Source organism: Ceratotherium simum, chromosome 2, assembly GCF_057802395.1.
Source record: "Ceratotherium simum simum isolate JZ-2026a chromosome 2, ASM5780239v1, whole genome shotgun sequence".
In the NCBI taxonomy this organism is placed as follows: Eukaryota; Metazoa; Chordata; class Mammalia; order Perissodactyla; family Rhinocerotidae; genus Ceratotherium; species Ceratotherium simum.
The window spans coordinates 84,646,070-84,664,609 of record NC_141901.1 but is presented as its reverse complement, the minus strand read 5'-3'; the positions used below and the strand labels follow the sequence as shown (position 1 = coordinate 84,664,609).

The window sequence follows — 18,540 nt, the reverse complement described above, 5'->3', positions numbered from 1 at the left end:
TTACCTGCTAATACTATCCCCTTTGGGGGTTAGGATTTCAATATTTGAATTTGAGGGGAGGGGACACAAACATTCAGATCATACCACTTACAAATAACCCCACCAGCCAAACAGCGTCTCCTGTTCCTGCCTGCCTCTTGAGTCCTATCCTGTGCCTGCCCTTCCAATTTCATCTCCTAACAGTCCCCTCTTTACGTTCCAGGATATTTAACTGTTTCATTCCTCTGCGCCTTTTCTCATGCTGTTCTCAATTCTTTGTTGAAAAGCTCCTACTCGCCTCTCCAGTCTCAACTGTCACCTCCTCCAAGAAATCTTCCTTGTGAATCTGCCAATCTAGATTAGGTATAATACCCACTATTGCACGAAATTTTTTTTTTTCCCCCCAAAGCCCCAGTAGATAGTTGTATGTCACAGCTGCACATCCTTCTAGTTGCTGTATGTGGGACCCGGCCTCAGCATAGCCGGAGAAGTGGCGTGTCGGTGCGCGCCCGGGATCCGAACCTGGGCCGCCAGCAGCAGAGCGCGAGCACTTAACCGCTAAGCCACGGGGCCGGCCCTGCATGAATTTAACATAGCATTAGCACACTGAAAATTGAATTTAGTTTCTCTATCTCTTCCTGAAGGCTGGGACTTTTTTTTTTTTTTAATCTTTCCCCCAGAATCGCTAATGGTTTAGCTCATCCGTGAAAGTTTGATAAATAAAAGTAGATCATGGATACAGTAGGAGGTGAAGGTAAGATGTAGATAGTGAGACTACAAATATCCTTGAAGCTGTACTGATTTTATTCTGTAGGCAATGAGACTAACTCAAATATTTTTCAGCAGAGAAATGATTCTTGACTTGTGTTTTCTAAAGTAGAAACATAATCAACCATTCATTCACTATTTTCTTTTTTTTTTTTTTTGTGAGGAGATCAGCCCTGTGCTAACATCCACCAATCCTCCTCTTTTTTTGCTGAGGAAGACGGCCCTGGGCTAACACCTGTGCCCATCTTTCTCCACTTTATATGGGACGCCGCCACAGCATGGCTTGCCAAGCAGTGCGTCGGTGCACGCCCGGGATCCGAACCAGCGAACCCCGGGCCGCCGCAGCGGAGCGCGCGCACTTAACCGCTTGCGCCACCGGGCCGGCCCCAACTGTGTTTTCTTTATAAATGTTTAGTTTAAGTTGAATATAATGGTATTTTCTGGAATCACACAGTACCATCTGAGAAGTTCCAAATATATTACAAGCATTATGTATGCTTACGATCCATCGTGAGCATCAGACTTGTTTTTATATGAAAAACTCAAGGGAAAAAAAAAAAACCAACCCATGACTCATTTTGAGAAGTGGGAGGATAATCTAGGTTAGCAGCTGCCTTGTAGACCTCACTGCTATTCGAAAGATAAGAAATGGATGACTGTTGTTTTTTTCTGCTGGAAATCCCCTGAAGTAGGTGTGTGAACAATCCTAGAATAAAATTTGAACCCCTGAGCAGGGGCCCACCACTCCCTGCTACCTCCTAGGCTGACGGCTGGCCCCTTGTCCTTCCCTCATCTGCCCCCACCACTCCAGCATTCTGAGCGGACATGGAAAGCTCTTGCAGATTGTAAGAGATGGAGACACTCTGGCTACCTTGGGCAATTTGTATGTATGTTTTTCTTTATATCATTAAGATACACAGGGAGCTGAGGAAGCTCGGGACCGCCTCTGCAGCTGTGCACTCAGGTTCCATGGCCGGCTGTCCAGGGGAAAGCAGTAGCTCTAGAGTCTGGAGGACCAGGGGCAGGTCTAGTTGTCCTTCACCAGCCGTCTCAGCCCCTCAACTTCTTATTCTGTTCTTGACTGATTCTCTGCTCTCATCCTTTCGACGTTGCTCATTTAGGACCCATATTGCCTCATCTCTCTGTGTCTTCCTGTTTCTTTGCCTGTCTACTTTGGGTGCCCCACTCTGTCTCAAATTCAGACTTCCTAAGAGAGAGTCCCTGTGTTGGTGAGTGAGGGTACATTTTGAGTGGGACAGGACTGTTGGGCCTGTGGGGCTCATCTCTGGTCCAACCTGGGGGGCATGGGGTACAAAGGCAGGTGAACGGTGGATAAAGAGTCCCGGTGGAGAGCATCGTGGGCATGGCAGGTATTCTGAAGTCTTCTTTTTTTTTGTTGGTGAGGAAAATTGTCCCTGAGCTAACATCTGTTGCCAGTCTTCCTCTGTTTTGTATGTGGAATGCCGCCACAGCATGGCTTGACGAGTGGTGGGTAGGTCTGTGCCCGGTATCCGAATCCGCATACCCTGGGCCTCTGGAGCAGAGCGTGAGAACTTAACCACTATGCTGCCACTGGGCTGGCCCCTCTGAAGACTTCTTAAATTAGGGCAATGGCAGACATCTCCTATGGCCTGTCCAGAATATGAAACTATTTTCAGTTCTCTATGACTTTTATACATTGTTCTTCCCTTTACCTGGAACCCTTTCCCCTACTCTTTCCCTGTTAACTCTGTTAAAAGATAAACAGGCATATTTAAAATTTTAGGAGTTTATTTGAGCAAAAACCGGTTTAGATCAAGCAGAACCAAACCAGAAGTGGTTAGGAGCCTTCCACAGACAGGAGCGAGGGGCAAGGTTTTTATAGAGAAGACACGAAGCAAAGCAAGGAAATTATTTGATTGGGTGTAGTTAAGGGGCTGCCTTATTTGGGAAAGCCTAGTTGGCTGCTTGTGATTGATTGTCTTTAGGTTTTGATTTCTTTTTTTTTAATAATTTTTATTTATTTATTTATTTATCCCCTCAAAACCCCAGTAGATAGTTGTATGTCATAGCTGCACATCCTTCTAATTGCTGTATGTGGGACGTGGCCTCAGCATGGCCGGAGAAGGTGTGTAGGTGCGCGCCCAGGATCTGAACCCGGGCGGCCAGCAGCAGAGTGAGCGCACTTAACTGCTAAGCCATGGGACCGGCCCAAGGTTTTGATTTCTTAACCTTGAGGCATTTCCGGCTTAGGTTTTGGTTTGGTTTCTAGGCTGCTGAGGCGTTAGAACCACCTCAGTCTAATGGCCTCCTTGTTTAATTATTTTAAGAACTTTTACTTTTGTTCATGTCTCAGGAGTCACTACACAAAGCCTTCTCCCATCCTCAGGGTTCCATGCCTCTCCTCTGAGCTTCCATAACACTTACAGACTAGATGGTAGTTATTGACTTACTGCCTGAACAACACTTGCCAACATTTCTTCTTTTCATCCTCCATTGAAAAAAAAGTTTAGGGGCTGGCCCTGTGGCGTAGTGGTTGGGTTCAGCATGCTCTGCTTTGGTGGCCCAGGTTTGTGGCTTCAGATCCCGGGTGCGGACCTACACCACTGGTCAGCCATGCTGTGGTGGTGGCCCACATATAAAATAGAGGAAGATTGGCACAGATGTTAGCTCAGGGTTATTCTTCATCAAGCAAAAAAGGAGGAAGATTGGCAACAGATGTTAGCTAAGGATGAATCTTCCTCAGCAAAAAAAAAAAAAGTTATTATTATTAAATATAACACAAGTAGAGAAAAGCACATAAAACAAATGTACAACTTAATGGATAAGTTAAACGTCCTTGTAACCATAGCCATGTCAGAAGATAGTCCTTGCCAGAACCGTCCATATATTCCCTTCCCACCTGCCCTCCAAGACTAACTGCTATCCTGACTTTATGGTAATTGTTCTCTTTTAAAAATAGTTTTATTACCTAAGTGTGTTTTCTTAAACACAATAATTTAATTTTGACTGCTTTTAAATCTATAGGTTCCCTTCCATCCTGCTTTTTCCCTTTCCAGTGTATTGTTGAAGAAGCCAGATCATTTATCTTATATAGTTTTTCAGTTTGTATTTTGCTGACTGCATTCCTGTAGTGTAGTTTAGTGTCCCCTGTCACTGTGTTATAAGTTGACAGTTATATCTTAAGGCTTAATCAGATGAGGTTTGACTTATTTTTTTCCCCTGATTAGACAATATAAAAAGTCTAGTTAAAATTTTTACTGGTTGAATAAATGAATAAAATCTACAGGGAAAATAGGATAAGTCTTACTTTTATAATGGTGTCTGTATTCCTGCTGGAATAGATCTAGCCCATTTTGAAAAGTCCCTCCTATGTTCTGTTTTTGTGTCTGTACAGTGAAGCAGCTGGGTCTTTCTACAACCTTTTGAACCTATGGCTAGAACTATTTGGGAGCCCTTCATCCCAAATAAACCCTGCTGTCATACCCTTGACAGAGCCAGATGGATTCCTTCCTACATCAGAATGCTGGCAGAATTTTAATTATTCAAAAGAAATCACTGGAAAGATATTTCTTCCTGCTATGTGTATAAAAAACTACGTACTGGGAAAAAAGTTGATGCCTTCCAATAAGAGGTGTTTATCATACAAAAATGTGTACTTTCCTCATTTGTACATGTTATGAATTTGTAACAGGAGAGAGTAACTATAATTTTTAAATAGAAGGTATTCATATTAGGCCTGTTCAATCCTATCCTTCATTAGAAAATTTTTTGATTGTTGACTTTATACCGGTCGCTGCTCTGAATCTTGGGATACATCAGTAAACAAAACCAGACACAATCCCTGCCTGTGTGTAGTTTATGTTCTAGTCCTCCTGCCTATGAGGTGGATACTTCCGGAGTCATGACCAATACCAGCCAGACTCAGTGCACTGGGCATTTGTTGGCCTATTCTCTGAGCCCTTATCGTGTAGGGTGCCTTTTTACATCCACATTTCTTGCATTTTAAGGAAAACGGAGGGGCCGGCCCCGTGGTGTAGCGGTTAAGTGCGCGCGCTCCGCTGCTGGCGGCCAGGTTTGGATCCTGGGCGCGCACCAATGCACCTGCTTGTCAGGCCGTGCTGTGGCGGCCTCCTACATAAAGTGGAGGAAGATGGGCATGGATGTTAGCTCAGGGCCAGTCTTCCTCAGCAAAAAGAGGAGGATTGGCATGGATGTTAGGTCAGGGCTGATCTTCCTCACACACACACACACAAAAAAAGTCGAAGATCTCAGTTAAATTTGAGAAGTAGTAAATATACCAATTTATTCAGAATTGTTTTGCATTGTGTTTGTCAATGCTTGTTTCTCCCAAGCCAAAAATAACTCTTTAGTAATGCCCATGTTTCTTTGTGTCATATTTCTAGGCATAGAGAATATCTGTGACAAAATTTGTCTCAGCCTATAATTCTATTGTTCCACTCTCTTCCACCACTGAACATTTAGAGCTCATTTTTTTTTTCCTGAGGAAGATTTGCCCTGAGCTAACATCTGCTGCCAATCTTCCTTTTTTTGTATGTGAACCACTGCCACAGCATGGCCAATGACAGATGAGTGTTGTAGGTCTGCGCCCAGGAGCCGGACCCAGGCCACTGAAGCAGAGCGTGCCGGACTTAACCGCTAGGCTACTGGGGCTGGCCCTAGAGCCCATTTTTAGTTCTCCCCACTCTTATTAAGTTTCTTAGAATCTTAATTGTGCTCAAGTCATGGATACTGGTATTTGCTTCCAAGAAGCCTCTAGGTGAGATTACTTAGATGCTAAGGGATAGAGGAAGAATTGCCTTTCCTCAACATCCAAATCATATTTTTTTCCTTTTATCCCGTGCTGTCTTAGTCTTACCATTCTGAATTGGGAACATGCTTATTTGGTCAACTTAATAGAAGATGCATTATAAATAGGTGGCCATATAATTATATTCTTAACCCAGACACTTCAGAGAATGAAAGGGATGGTATTAATAATTGCTCTGGGACAACAGGGGTAAGCTGCGACCTGGAGTCATCTGAATTATAATCAAATTGCCTACTAGAAAAGGAGAAAGAAGAAAAATATGATGTGAAAAAGTGTATTATACATTTACTAATTAAGCACCAGCAATATAAAAGCCAGTTTCCTGGGCGGTAAGGAAGGTTTTGAATTAGAGGCATTTGGGGCGAGGGTGGGGAGAGGAGTGTGTGGTCATAAAAATAGAAGCAGGTAGTGAGGGCGCAGTGTCAGCACCACGCCCGGAGCCAGGAGACTCTGGTACTCGTCGTCCTGGCCGTGGCTTGGTGACACATTCCTGGGAGTTGAGGATGGAGCCCCGTGATAGCCGGCCAGCTTCTTTGGGAAGCCTCCTGACCCTGCTGGGTCCTCCTCCCGTCTTCTCGAACTGCTCTGCCTGCCCCAGTCCCAGGAGTCTGACAGGCAGGAATGGCAGTAATGTTGGCAAGCACAGGGAGGGAAGAAGCTGCTTAGTGAGAGTGGGGAGCGGGAGCTAGTGATAAACAGCTCCGAGCAAAGGCGAGACTCTTTCGGCCAGGGCTGTGCCTAAGTGTCGCCATTCCGTGACAGAATTCTATTCTTGGTGGCTGCTCTCCACCTCTTCCCAGTCTCTGTCCTTGGGGCTCTCTATCCCTGGGGTGGGAAATTGTTCAAAATTGAGCAACCCCAAGCCTAGGAGAATCTTCACACATACTCCCTGGATTCTTGTGTCACACCGGCTCTTCCCATAGGTGAATTTTCTTATGCTTCTCAAACTTTCTAATGAATAATTTAAGAGTCTAAGGTCCTCAATGAGTTTGTTTCCACCCCCTCCCCCTAACCCTTTGTCACCTCTCATCCAGGGAACCCTGTAGTACATTTTCCTTTGTCACCTCTCACCCTGTCACTCTGTAGTACCTTTTCCTACTGTCTTTTAGGTGTCCTAGTTTAGAATAAAAATCAATTTCAGTCTTTCTCTCTCTCAAGATGTTTCTTGCATGGCCCATTTTTTTCAGAAAGTGCTCATCTCTGTCAGAATTTCTGTTCTAGAGAATAGTACGGAATAGACCGCCCTCCCCCACCACTCCATCCTGACACCTGAGTGGCTCACCATGCTTGCTTTCCAGTTTTCCATGATTCATTTGGGTGGTTTTTAAATATCACGTCCTTTGTAGACATTTCATTATAAGGGTTATAAGTCTGCTTCCTGGGCTAATATGAATGCGGTGCAAACACAAATCTTAAAATTTTGATTAAGGACCCTTTTGTAAACTAATGGTTGTCTTTTATAAGCTATATTTGTGTATTCATTTGATAAACTGGAAAGTTTAATCACAAGTCTCTTTACTAATAATTATAATTTATAATGTTAATTACGTTTCACAAGCCACACTCCTACATTGTTCTCAGCTGTAAAATGTCCCCTTGTTATAGACTCTCCTTGCCCTGCTACGCCCTCTTCCATCTTAAGTGTCAAACAAGAGGAGGCGTTTAAGAAAATAAGTGGTTTAGAAAGCTGGAAAATTTGAGATAGTACCTGACAAGGGGAATAGCAGTGATTTATGATCTTTAGAATTGGCATGTAACCTTGCAGCATTATGAGAGTAGGATGAAGCTCAGATCTCTGCTCTGACTGGAAGAATATTGTGGCAGAGGGTGATATATATAGCCACACACATCTGATTTCTCTTCCTGGTTGGTTTAGTGTCTGTGTAATATCCACAAAGGCAAGACTACAACCTGTCCCTATGCTTTTAGCCTTTGTGTTTCAAGAACTGCTTTGAGATTTTGACTTTCTTTGATACATAGTTGCTTTGATTAGCTTTCATTTTAGCAAAAGAAAATGTTCTTTTGGTTGTTCTGGGAAGTCATTTGGTAGATTAACAAATATAAATCTGTTTTTCTTTCCTTTTTTTGAATGAAATTATTTTTGTCATATTATTTTACTCACTAAAACACTGGAAAAAAGTCGTTGTACCGAAGAAGGAAGAGTACAAAGGATGATTCACCTTTTATTTAAGACTCGCCGCTGCTGACCCAGGGAAGCTAATTTAGAAGTGAATCATTTATAGAAAGTTCTACCCAGTTCGAGGCAGGGCTTTATACAATATCCTTATGAAGGTCTAAATAGAGCATACAGTATCAGGTTTCTAAATATCTGTCTTGTTGCCAATTTTATCTTTTCCAAACTGTGAAACTTGTTTCTAGATGACTGTAGCCAATGACAAGGTGAGGGCAAAGGCACTATACGTATGACATACATATAGTAAATCTTAAAAATTTACTACCTATATTATACTGGGAAAATAATAGGCTTGAGATTTTAATTGACTGTGTTTATAATACAAAGAAATGAATGTAACTAGTCGGTTTTAAAATGATTTAACTGGAAGACATAATGTTAAAATTATAGTAAATCAAGTTAAATAATAATATGTCATTGATTTTTGATATTTATTAATCATCTAATATGTCTGACTTTGAAAGTCCAATTACAAATAACTCGTTTGTGCAAGCTGTTTTAACTCCTTTTAGGCAATGGGTGGTTTATTAGATAAACATAGTGTATTTGGCTCCATGTAGAGCAAAAACTGTATAGTCTTTGCCTTCTAGTTTTAAATTCAAAGCTGAGTTTATATGTACATCATGCTATAGTATCCTGGGTTACAAAAAGCTCAAAAGTCTGAATTCCAGTTTTGCTGCTGTCGTCCACTAGCTGTGTGACCTTAGACAAGTCGCTTTGTGGGTCTGAGCTGGTTTTCTCCTTTGCACGGGGCACAGCTGTGCCTGCGCTCACGACCTGCTCACAAGGATTAGTTGAGCTAATGCTTTAGGAAGTGATCAGTAGCCTAGACCCCTCTGTGTAGATATTAGGTACCAGAGAGGCAACATAGCAGGGAAGAGAGCTTGGAGTTGGGCAATCAGAGATGGAGTCCCATTTGTGCCAAATATGACCTGTGTGACACTACACACGCCTTTCTGTCTCACTAAGCCTTTTCTTCTTCTCTTGAAGTGTAATTGACATATAACATTATATTAGTTTCCGGGGTACAATATAATGATTCAATATTTGTGTGTGTTGTAAAATGATCACCACAAGTCTGGTTAACACGCATAGTTACAATATTTTCTTCTTATAGTGAGAACTTTTAAGATCTACTCTCCTACCAACTTTCAAATATGAAATACAGTATTATTAACTGTACTCACCATGCTATACATTACATCTCCAGGACTTATTTATTTTTTAACTGGAAGTTTGTACCTTTTGATCCCTGCACCTGTTTTGCCCACCCCCACCCCTGCCTCTGGCAACCACCAGTCTGTCCTCTGTATCTGTGAGTTTGGTTTTTTTAGATTCCACATATAAGTGAGATCGTGTGGTATTTGTCTTTCTTTCTTTTTTTTTTTTTTTGAGGAAGATCAGCCCTGAGCTAACATCCAGGCTAATCCTCCTCTTTTTGCTGAGGAAGACAGGCTCTGAGCTAACATCTATTGCCAATCCTCCTCCTTTTTTCCCCCCAAAGCCCCAGTAGATAGTTGTATGTCGTAGTTGGACATCCTTCTAGTTGCTGTATGTGGGACGCGCCCTCAGCGTGGCTGGAGAAGCGGTGTGTTGGTGCACGCCCGGGATCCGAACCCGGGCTGCCAGTAGCGGAGTGCGTGCACTTAACCGCTAAGCCACGGGGCCGCCCCGGTATTTGTCTTTCTCTGTCTGACTTATTTCACTTAGCGTGATACCCTCAAGGTCCATCCATGTGGTCACAAATGTCAAGGTTTCTAAGCCTTTATTTTCTAATGTGTAAAAAATGGGTATAATACTACCCCTCACATAGGATTGTTATGAGGATTAAATGAGGTAATATGTGAAAGTACCTGGTGCACTTGAGTAATCAAGTAATGTTTATTGGCCCTTTAATTTTGATTTTATGTTTCCATTCTTCCAGACCTTTATCTCCCCACTTCCCACTTTCCCAAGAAGCTGGAAGTGGGAGCCAGTATCCAAACTGTGTACAGCTAAGAGGGATGAGCAGTTGCCCCAGTCTATGACTAATTGAAGAATTGTTTTGAGTTCTAGAAGTTCCTTGATACAACACATTACCAAATATTTTTGGGGAAGCATGTAGCATAAGACACTCAGAGCTTTTTGGAAGAGTTTTGAGTAACATAATTCTGTCACTGGCTTGGCTGGAGCTACCCCCTCTCTTCAAGCACTCAGGGTAAGTGGGTAACCCCCCCCCGCCCCCCAGTAATTAGTTTGTTCTTAGTTTCAGGTGGTTTTTAATTCCTGCTACCTTAAGGGCAATTAACTAGATGTAGGTTAAGGAATCTTTTTTCTCTTTTTGAGAAAAAGTCTTTGAGACTTAGATAATAAGGTAAAAACCAGATAAAACCTTAGTCATTAATAAAAGAAACATAATCCAAGTGGTCTTCTAGTGTATAAAGATGGATGTTAACTCCTGATGAAAATGTGGTTTAGTTAATTACTAGGTTTATTATTATATACTTTCTCTATTTCCTATAATGACATTGACTGGAATTTCTGTAATGCTTATTTTAGAAAACATGTAAAAAGTTAGCAAGATTCTTGGGGTAGATTGAAATAGAGGAAAGGAATTGTATTAAAATATTTAGTAATATAGTCATGTGTCGCTTAACAAAGTATGAAGGTTGTAGAAGTTCTTGCACAGTAGCAAGGAATGGGGCAAAATGAAGGCCACACTGCCTCAGGAGTCACAAATCCTTCACGGGAATGACAGGATAGAAGTATTAGGGATCGCTAGTATTGTGTAATGGAAGCGTGTGTATTCCCCACTCTTGCCAGCTGAAGGGATAACATCCTCTGAATCAGCAGGGTGATTGATCACTGTGTCCAAGAGTTGAGAGAAAAACTGATCTCACGTACCCCAGCATATCTCTATAATAATATCAGAAAAACAAAAAAAATTGTAAAAGACTAACCTGGGAAAGTTGGGCATATTTAATTTTTAAATTTTATTACTATGCAGTCATGAATCATTTAATGATGGGGACATATTCTGAGAAATGCGTCGTTAGACAATTTCGTCATTGTGTGAACATTGTAGAGTGTACTTACACAAACCTGGATGGTGTAGCGTACTGCACACCTAGGCTACGTGGTACAAATCTTATGGGACCACTGTCGTATATGCGGTCTATCGTTGACCAAAAGGTTGTTATGCAGCGCGTTACTGTGCTGCTACTTTAGATAACCGCAGGAGATAACTGTTCCAGATGCTTAGATTTAAAATCACATCCAGGGCCGGCCCCGTGGCTTAGCGGTTGGGTGCGTGCGCTCCGCTGTTGGCGGCCTGGGTTCGGATCCCGGGTGCGCACCGACACACTGCTTCTCTGGCCATGCTGAGGCCACGTCCCACATACAGCAACTAAAAGGATGTGCAGCTATGACATACAACTATGTACTGGGGCTTTGGGGGAAGAAAAAAATAGATAAAATCTTTAAAAAAAAAAATAAAAAAAAATAAAATCACATCCATAAATAATGTAATGCCTACTACACAAGCCCATAACTTCTTCCAGGGATCTTTGGAACATGTGGAATCTTTGGCCAACTCAGTCCCTGTTTAAGGAAAGCATTAAACAAAAGAAAATTGGAAATGGACTTCCAGGAGTTTTAAAAATGAATTTGTGTTTTTGGAGAGATTTGTAACCTGTTTGTGGGCTAGAATATCTTTTGAAGCACTAATGACAAATGATTTATTTAGCCCTATTCACAAAGCACACTTGTGGAATATATGATGGAGAGAAAAAGCAATATTAATTTGTATTAATGGCTCTGTACAGTGGTTCAGACTTTTATTATCCTAGCCACATTGAATTTCAAGAGTGAATAATCATAACCATGTGATAAGAATTGGAAAGTAGCCATTGAAATATAAATTTTTGGTAAGATTATTGTCCACGAGTTATCTTTCAACAATAAAAAAGTTGAAGGATAATGTCATTTATGGGGAAAAATGAAATCCATTCTGGTTATGACATTAAAAAGGAGCAAAATCTGATATCTTCAGGAAAAGTCGTGGAATTTAAGAAGCTATCAAACATAGGTGTAAATATTATTGTTCAAGTAGCACCTGTATTCCAGGAATAATAATAATAACCTTTATAAAGAGGTTTTAGTTAAAAAAACTTCTTATATAGTCTCACTGACTTTTTGTAACAACTGTGTGGTATAGACCAAGCTTTACTAATGCCATGATGTCCATGAGGACCAAGGCCGTCAAATGACTTGACTGAGCTCCCTGAGAGGACAGAATTGGAACTAGATGCAAGTCTCTTACCTTTGAATCCATCATTTTCTTCTCTTTCCTTTCCTTTTGTCTTTTCTTTTTAACAACCATTGCAAAGATGATATGGCTCCTCTTAGACACCTATTTATTTTGCTGATATTGGAAGTAAGGGGGAGGCACTTATTTGTGCCTGAAATTTTTGATAGGATAGGATATGAAATTAGGATAAGGATGCATAATACCTCAGTGCTTTGAAAGAAACACAATTCACCATGTACCTCACTGAGTTGTTTTTTAAGGATAAAATGAGATAGTAGGTAGAAAGAACTCTTAAACTGTGAAGAATTACGAAGATTCAAAGTATAATGATTCTATCAGTTAGGAATCTTTTAGTTGAAAACAGAAAATCCAACCCAGAATGGGTTGGTGAGATTATTGGTTCATGTAACTAAACATTCTGGGATAGGACCATGTATCAGACAGGATGTTTTCTGCTGCAAGTAACTCAAAACTACTTACTCAAACCGGCTAAAACAATATAATTTATTCTGCATAAAAGAGGTAGAGTGGGCTCCAGCATTGGTTAACAGAGCAGCTCACCAATGTCAGGGATCTAGGTTTACTCCATCTCTTTGCTTTTTCTTTCTTGGCATTGGTCTCTTCCTCAGTTGGTAGTAAGATGGCGGTGGAAGTTCCTAGACTACGTGTAGATAAAGCAACATCCAGGGGAAGAGGGGGATTGTCTTTTACTGTGTTTGTGTCTTAGAAGTGAAAAAATTGGACATCTTCCTCTCATGTCTTGTTGGCCAGGATTGGGCCACAGGCCTACTCCTAAATCACTGCTTGGACTAGTTTAAGTCTTATGCCTGGAACAGGGGATGTGAATCATTTTCCTCCAAAGCACAGAGGAGATGTAGATACCTGATACCTGAAGGTTATGTTAGGAGGGGAAACTACTGGCTTTAGGTAAGACTGGATCTGGAGGCTCTGCCCTTCTCCATGTGTCAGCTTGGTCCCCAAGCTCACTCTTCTCATGTTTGCAGTGATGGCTATAGTAGTTTTAGACTTCATGTCATTCAGAGATGGGGAGAGAGGTGAAGAGGGAATGAGGAGGAGGAGGGAGAGGCAGAGGGGGAGATCCAGCTTTCCAGTAGCTTCTGTGGAAAAGAGGAAGATTCTTTCCCCAGAAACCCCAACAAATTCTTTCTTGGATCTTGTTGGCCTAAATTGGATTATGTATGAATTAGTCATTAACTGATTTAAGCCTAATTATGATTCATTCTTCATGGAACTGAGGATGGGGTTGCTCCCACCCAAGTTACCATACGGCTTAAAATGGAGAAAGAGAAGTTTCCAAAGGAAAATCAGGGGGAATGGGAATGGATACCGTAGATATGGGTATCTAGCACGATGACAATTCAAGGCCCTCCATCATCTGGCTCCTTCATTTAATCCATCTCTCCCTTTAGATAAGGCAAGGTGATAGCCACATGATAAGAGAAATCACACAATAAAATAAATCCCTACCTACTAAAAGTTTACAAAGCAGCATGTGGTAAGTCCTACAAAAGATGTATAAAATTTAATAGGTATATAGAAGATGAAGAAATAACATTAGCCTAGCATGATAATAGAAAATGTAGCAGTTTCGTTAGACTTAATTGGATTGGGAAGATTTTGACAGACACAGACTGGGTTTAGAAGTTGGGTTTAAGCATTGGCATTTTTGGCCAAGGGAATGACATGGGTAGATATATGGAGATGGGAAAAATACGAAGTGTAAAATTGATAAAAACATGAGATTCTAGAACTGAGCTGCCCAGTATAGTAGCTGCAAGCCAAATATGGATACTGAGCACTTTAGAAATAGGTAGTCCAAATTGAGTAAGATCTTAAAAACTGAATAAAAAATGTAAATATCTCAATTTTTATATTGATTATATATTGCAATGAGAATATTTTAGATATACGGGTTTATAGAATTGAGTAAATTAAATTAATTTCACCTATTTCTTTTTTACTTTTGTTAATGTGACTATTAGAAAATTTTATGTGGCTCGTGTTATGTTTCTATTGGACAGTGCTGCTCTAGAAAATGGAGTAGTCATGAGTATTCCATCTATCTTATGAAAATGGACAACAGTGGTGGTAAAGCACCAAATATAGATACCCTAGAAGATGGTAAGGATTTCGTTTTACAGTGGCAGACATCAGAAAGCTTATATCTAATGGATGGATTGTTTTCCTTATATTACATTATACCTTGCCATGAGTTTACTTTCTTTTGATTTAGTTTAGTTTGTTCATCAGAGTACGAAAAAAATCCAGTCTTGAATACTATATCTTACTGCCTTTTATCCAGTATTCTTATACTCTGGAAGCAAATATTTCTTAGAGGAACATTGATAATATGACCACTTCACTGTTTCTTTTCTTGTTTTTGTCCATCATGTCTTCTTTTTACATTAAACATTGATTAGCTGTGTTAATTGGATAAAGTCATAATTTTCTCATCTACAAAGTGAGGATAATAAAACCTAATACACAGGAATGTTGTCTTAAATGAGGTAAGTGACCGTGCTCTGTAAATGCCTCACATATAAACTGGGCAGGGCACTGTGTTAGACTTTGTAGCAGAGAGAAAGATGACTCAGCTCTCATCTCTCTGAGAGTGACAAATATGTATGTTAAACCAATTGGACTTCCAGGCAAGGTGACTCAGGCACTCGAATGAGGTACTAATGAGGTACTAGATTTAAACGATGTGAGTAAAGTGGAAAGAGTGATGATTCTACCTGCACAGTCGCATTTGAGCAGTCTCAATAGACAAGGGCATAGGAGTGGGGTCAGGGAGCAGGCATTTTAGATTTTGGATTGAAGGAAATGTATGAATGAAGGTAGGAAAGTTCATGATATGTATTTGAGATTCCTTTTGGTTTAAATATTCATGGCTTTTAACATAGTACAGTTGGCTCAATGTTGCCTCACTGTACCTCAGCGGAGCGTCTGCCACCAGCCTGGGAGCTCCTTGTGTGTAGGGACTGTCACACTCAAATCTGTACATCCAGCGTGCAGCACAGAACCTGGGAAAAAGCGGGTGTCCAATTGATAATTGGTGAGTGGATGAATGAGCATGAACTTTGCAGCATTTAGAAAGTGGTGTGTCACTTGCTTATTTTTCAGTTCAAAATACAGTATCTATGAGGATTTCTAGCCCTTTATATACTTACGGATATATTTGCTGATAGTTGTGCATTGAGGTGGTGTGAGTGTTAGGTTTTTATTCTCCCGTGAAGAACTGATCTGAAGTCATGGAGCTTTGGTTACCTGCTGCTGCAGAGGTCTCTTACTCCACCTGCCAGTGCCCATTACATTCCTGAAGGTTTTCGACACCACTTCCTGTGGAGTTCCATTCCGTGAAAGGTATAGCTGGCTCCACCACTTCCAGAAAAAACCCAATACCTTGCCTGCCAACATTTGGCTGCCTGGCATGGAACGTTATTCTGTAGGGGAGGAAGCATAATGGAAAAGGGTTATACCTACAGGAAATCTAATATTTGCTCTACAGTGAGCATGTGAAAAATTGAAAGAAGGAAGTGGCTTAGTGACTAACAGTTCACTTTGTGTGAGATTTCCTTTTTGGGGCTTTTTCCCTATCCTGTTATATCATTGTTCTATTTCCATGTTTTATTTCTTGTCTGACTGGTAAGTTGCTTTTATATTAGTGGTGATTGGGATCCACTATGGATACCATGAACAGATTCACTGAAAAAAGAACAAGGAGAAAACGTGTGTTTATTTCTTCTACTCGCTTACCATCGTTTTGAGAAAGGAAGTCAGAAAAGCTGTTTTCTGTGCATCCTCCTTTCCCCCTCTACCCATTATTAATGATTTTTGTTAGTGGACTAATTATACCGTTGATTTCACAATTAAAATAAGAAATAGGAGCCATTCTTGGCTTAATTTTGTTTTTTTTTTCCCTTTGTGGATAATACATTTTTTATGCTAGAGAATATTTGCAAATACTTACTAACTACAAAGCCAAATATATTATGTCCTCACGGAGAACACAAGGGTGGAATTAAAGGCCCACCAGTTAGCACAGCTCCCCACAGACCTGGATGGGAAGAGGGCAGGGCGGGGCAGTAGTTTCTCCTTGGAGGCATTCATTCTTTCGTACCCTGTGGCCTCTTCCTTGTCCTCATCACTGGCTCCTTTCATGCACCTCTGGGATTTGACAGAGCTTTGCTGACCACACTGCACCTTTAACTGTATAACAGAGAGCTGTTCCAATTCATATTCTGATATGGCTTAAAAAGCCATTTAATAAGTAGTAGTTGCGGCGTTTCTGAGCGTCATGAGAGTTATGGATGTGTTAAGGCTCAAGGTTCCAGTGGGAATCCGGAAGGGGGTGAAAATGGGGGATCCTGCGAGAGGGTTGAAAGTGAAGCAAGGCTCAGGGGTGGGGGAAGGGATAACAATATCTGTGGCAAATATTACTTGATGATAAAATTTAAAAAATTTTCATTTAGCCGTTTTGCTATAAAACAGCTGTATTAAAATGTCCTTCTTTGGTTTGATACAAAGAAGATACTCAATAAATGTTTGTTGAACTTGAATTTTAAACCAATGACATGTTCTCAACCCTCCTTCTCCTCTTCCGTAATTTTGTATTTGGGCCCCACAAATTACCCAAACTATGGTTGACAAACTTAAGAGTAGTACAGCAGATTTTGGCAAAATGAATCGTACTTTTGAAGGAACATGAGGTCAAATAATGACTTGGTAAACATAAGAAGTCCCTTTAAAATCTCCACACAACTTTCCGCAATTCCGGTTTTTCACTCTGTTTCTACCATGATGTGAATTTGACCAAGTTGCATTAACCTCTCCAGACCTCAGTTCCCTCTTTTTTAAAATTAGGGGATTGGATTAATTAGTCTTTAAGGTTCATTTTAGACATTTTCATTTTTAGCACCTCATTCAGTGATTAAATTACTCTTCTCAGGCACTATAATGCAAGATAAATAACGTTTTCCTCGTTTAAAAAAAATTTACCAGTTTTCAAAAATAGTCTGGCCTATATTTTCATTGTGGAGTACATATCATGATGTTACCTTTGGGAACACAGCCTTCGATTTCAGCACTGTAAATGGCCGGTTACATAGGAGTTTAAACCACTTTGAAGTCGGTGAGACCTGAACTCGAGTCCTGGCTCTGCCAAGTGCTGGCTTTGTGACCCTAGGCAAGTTACTTACTCTCACTAAGCCTCAATTTCCTTATCTGTAATTTGGAGCTGATAATGTATTTATAAAGTTATTGTGAGGATTAAATGAGATAATGGATGTAAATTGTTTTGCACAGAGCTTGGCCTATGGGAACCACTCAATACATATTAGCTAAAGGTAATGATGTAACTTCTTATATCATAAATTGAGGACTATTTCACTCAAATATTTATTAAACTAATGACCAGAATGTTTTCCTGATGGAAACTGACCTAAAATATTTCTTTCTTCTTGCAGATCTTATATTGCACTTTAAACACACCTAAAGCTGACATGGAAAAACTCTTAGGAGGACAACTTGGTCTTGAAGATTTCATATTTGCCCACGTGAAAGGGATCAAAAAAGAAGTGGATGTGTATAAATCTGAAGATTCACTTGGTCTCACCATTACAGATAATGGTGCTGGCTACGCTTTTATAAAGGTAAGTCTTAAAAAATAACTGTGTGACCAACCCAACTGAGGGTAACATTTAAGAAAATCTGCCACGTCAGAGAAAGTGGGAAATGATCTTCAGAGTGAGAGCTGGCTCAGCACGGACGGATGGATTGGTGATGTTTCATTTAAAAAAGTTTCGAAGATGTCATTTTTTGTTTACCCTTTCCTTGACTTTCTTTTTCCAGTTTAAACTTCCTCTGAATTTAGAGCTTACTGAAAAGGAAAGCCTGGCCCTGGTGCCTATGCGTTATCCTTATGAGCTCTTGTGGGTCTGCAGTTCATTAACATCTGATGGCTTCCGTGCTGATTTCCATTGATTTAGTGTTATTTCCAAGGGCACGAATTTTTGGTCACCTCATTTACTTCTTTAAAAATGTTCTTCAGAATTTTCTAAACTGTATAATTCCTCTATTTAAATACAAGGAGAGCAATATAGAGCTGCAAAGCCAAGAGAAGGAGGTTTGAAATGGTATGAAAAACTATAAGAATGGGCTGGCCCCGTGGCTTAGCAGTTGAGTGCGCGAGCTCTGCTGCTGGCAGCCCGGGTTTGGATCCCGGGCGCGCACCAACGCACCACTTCTCTGGCCATGCTGAGGCCGCGACCCACATACAGCAACTAGACGGATGTGCAACTATGACATACAACTATCTACTGGGGCTTTGGGGAAAAAATAAATAAATAAAAATTATTACAAAAAAAAAAGAAAAACTATAAGAATGGAGGAGTGGTAAAAAGAAGACTCATCTCTTAAAAATAATAATTCTATTATTAAGCAATTGTAATAACAGCTGACTTTATATTGAATGCTTATCAT

At 40.6% G+C, this 18,540-nt stretch overlaps 1 protein-coding gene across 1 annotated transcript in view; it reads left to right on the top strand.

Annotated features, from left to right (window-relative positions):
* Positions 1-18,540, top strand: part of GIPC2 (GIPC PDZ domain containing family member 2) — a 70,819-nt gene that overhangs the window by 8,002 nt on the left and 44,277 nt on the right. Inside the window, exon 2 of the mRNA XM_004431528.3 lies at positions 17,526-17,711. Coding sequence (XP_004431585.2) covers positions 17,526-17,711 — 186 coding nt within the window. The remainder of the gene's footprint in view (positions 1-17,525; positions 17,712-18,540) is intronic.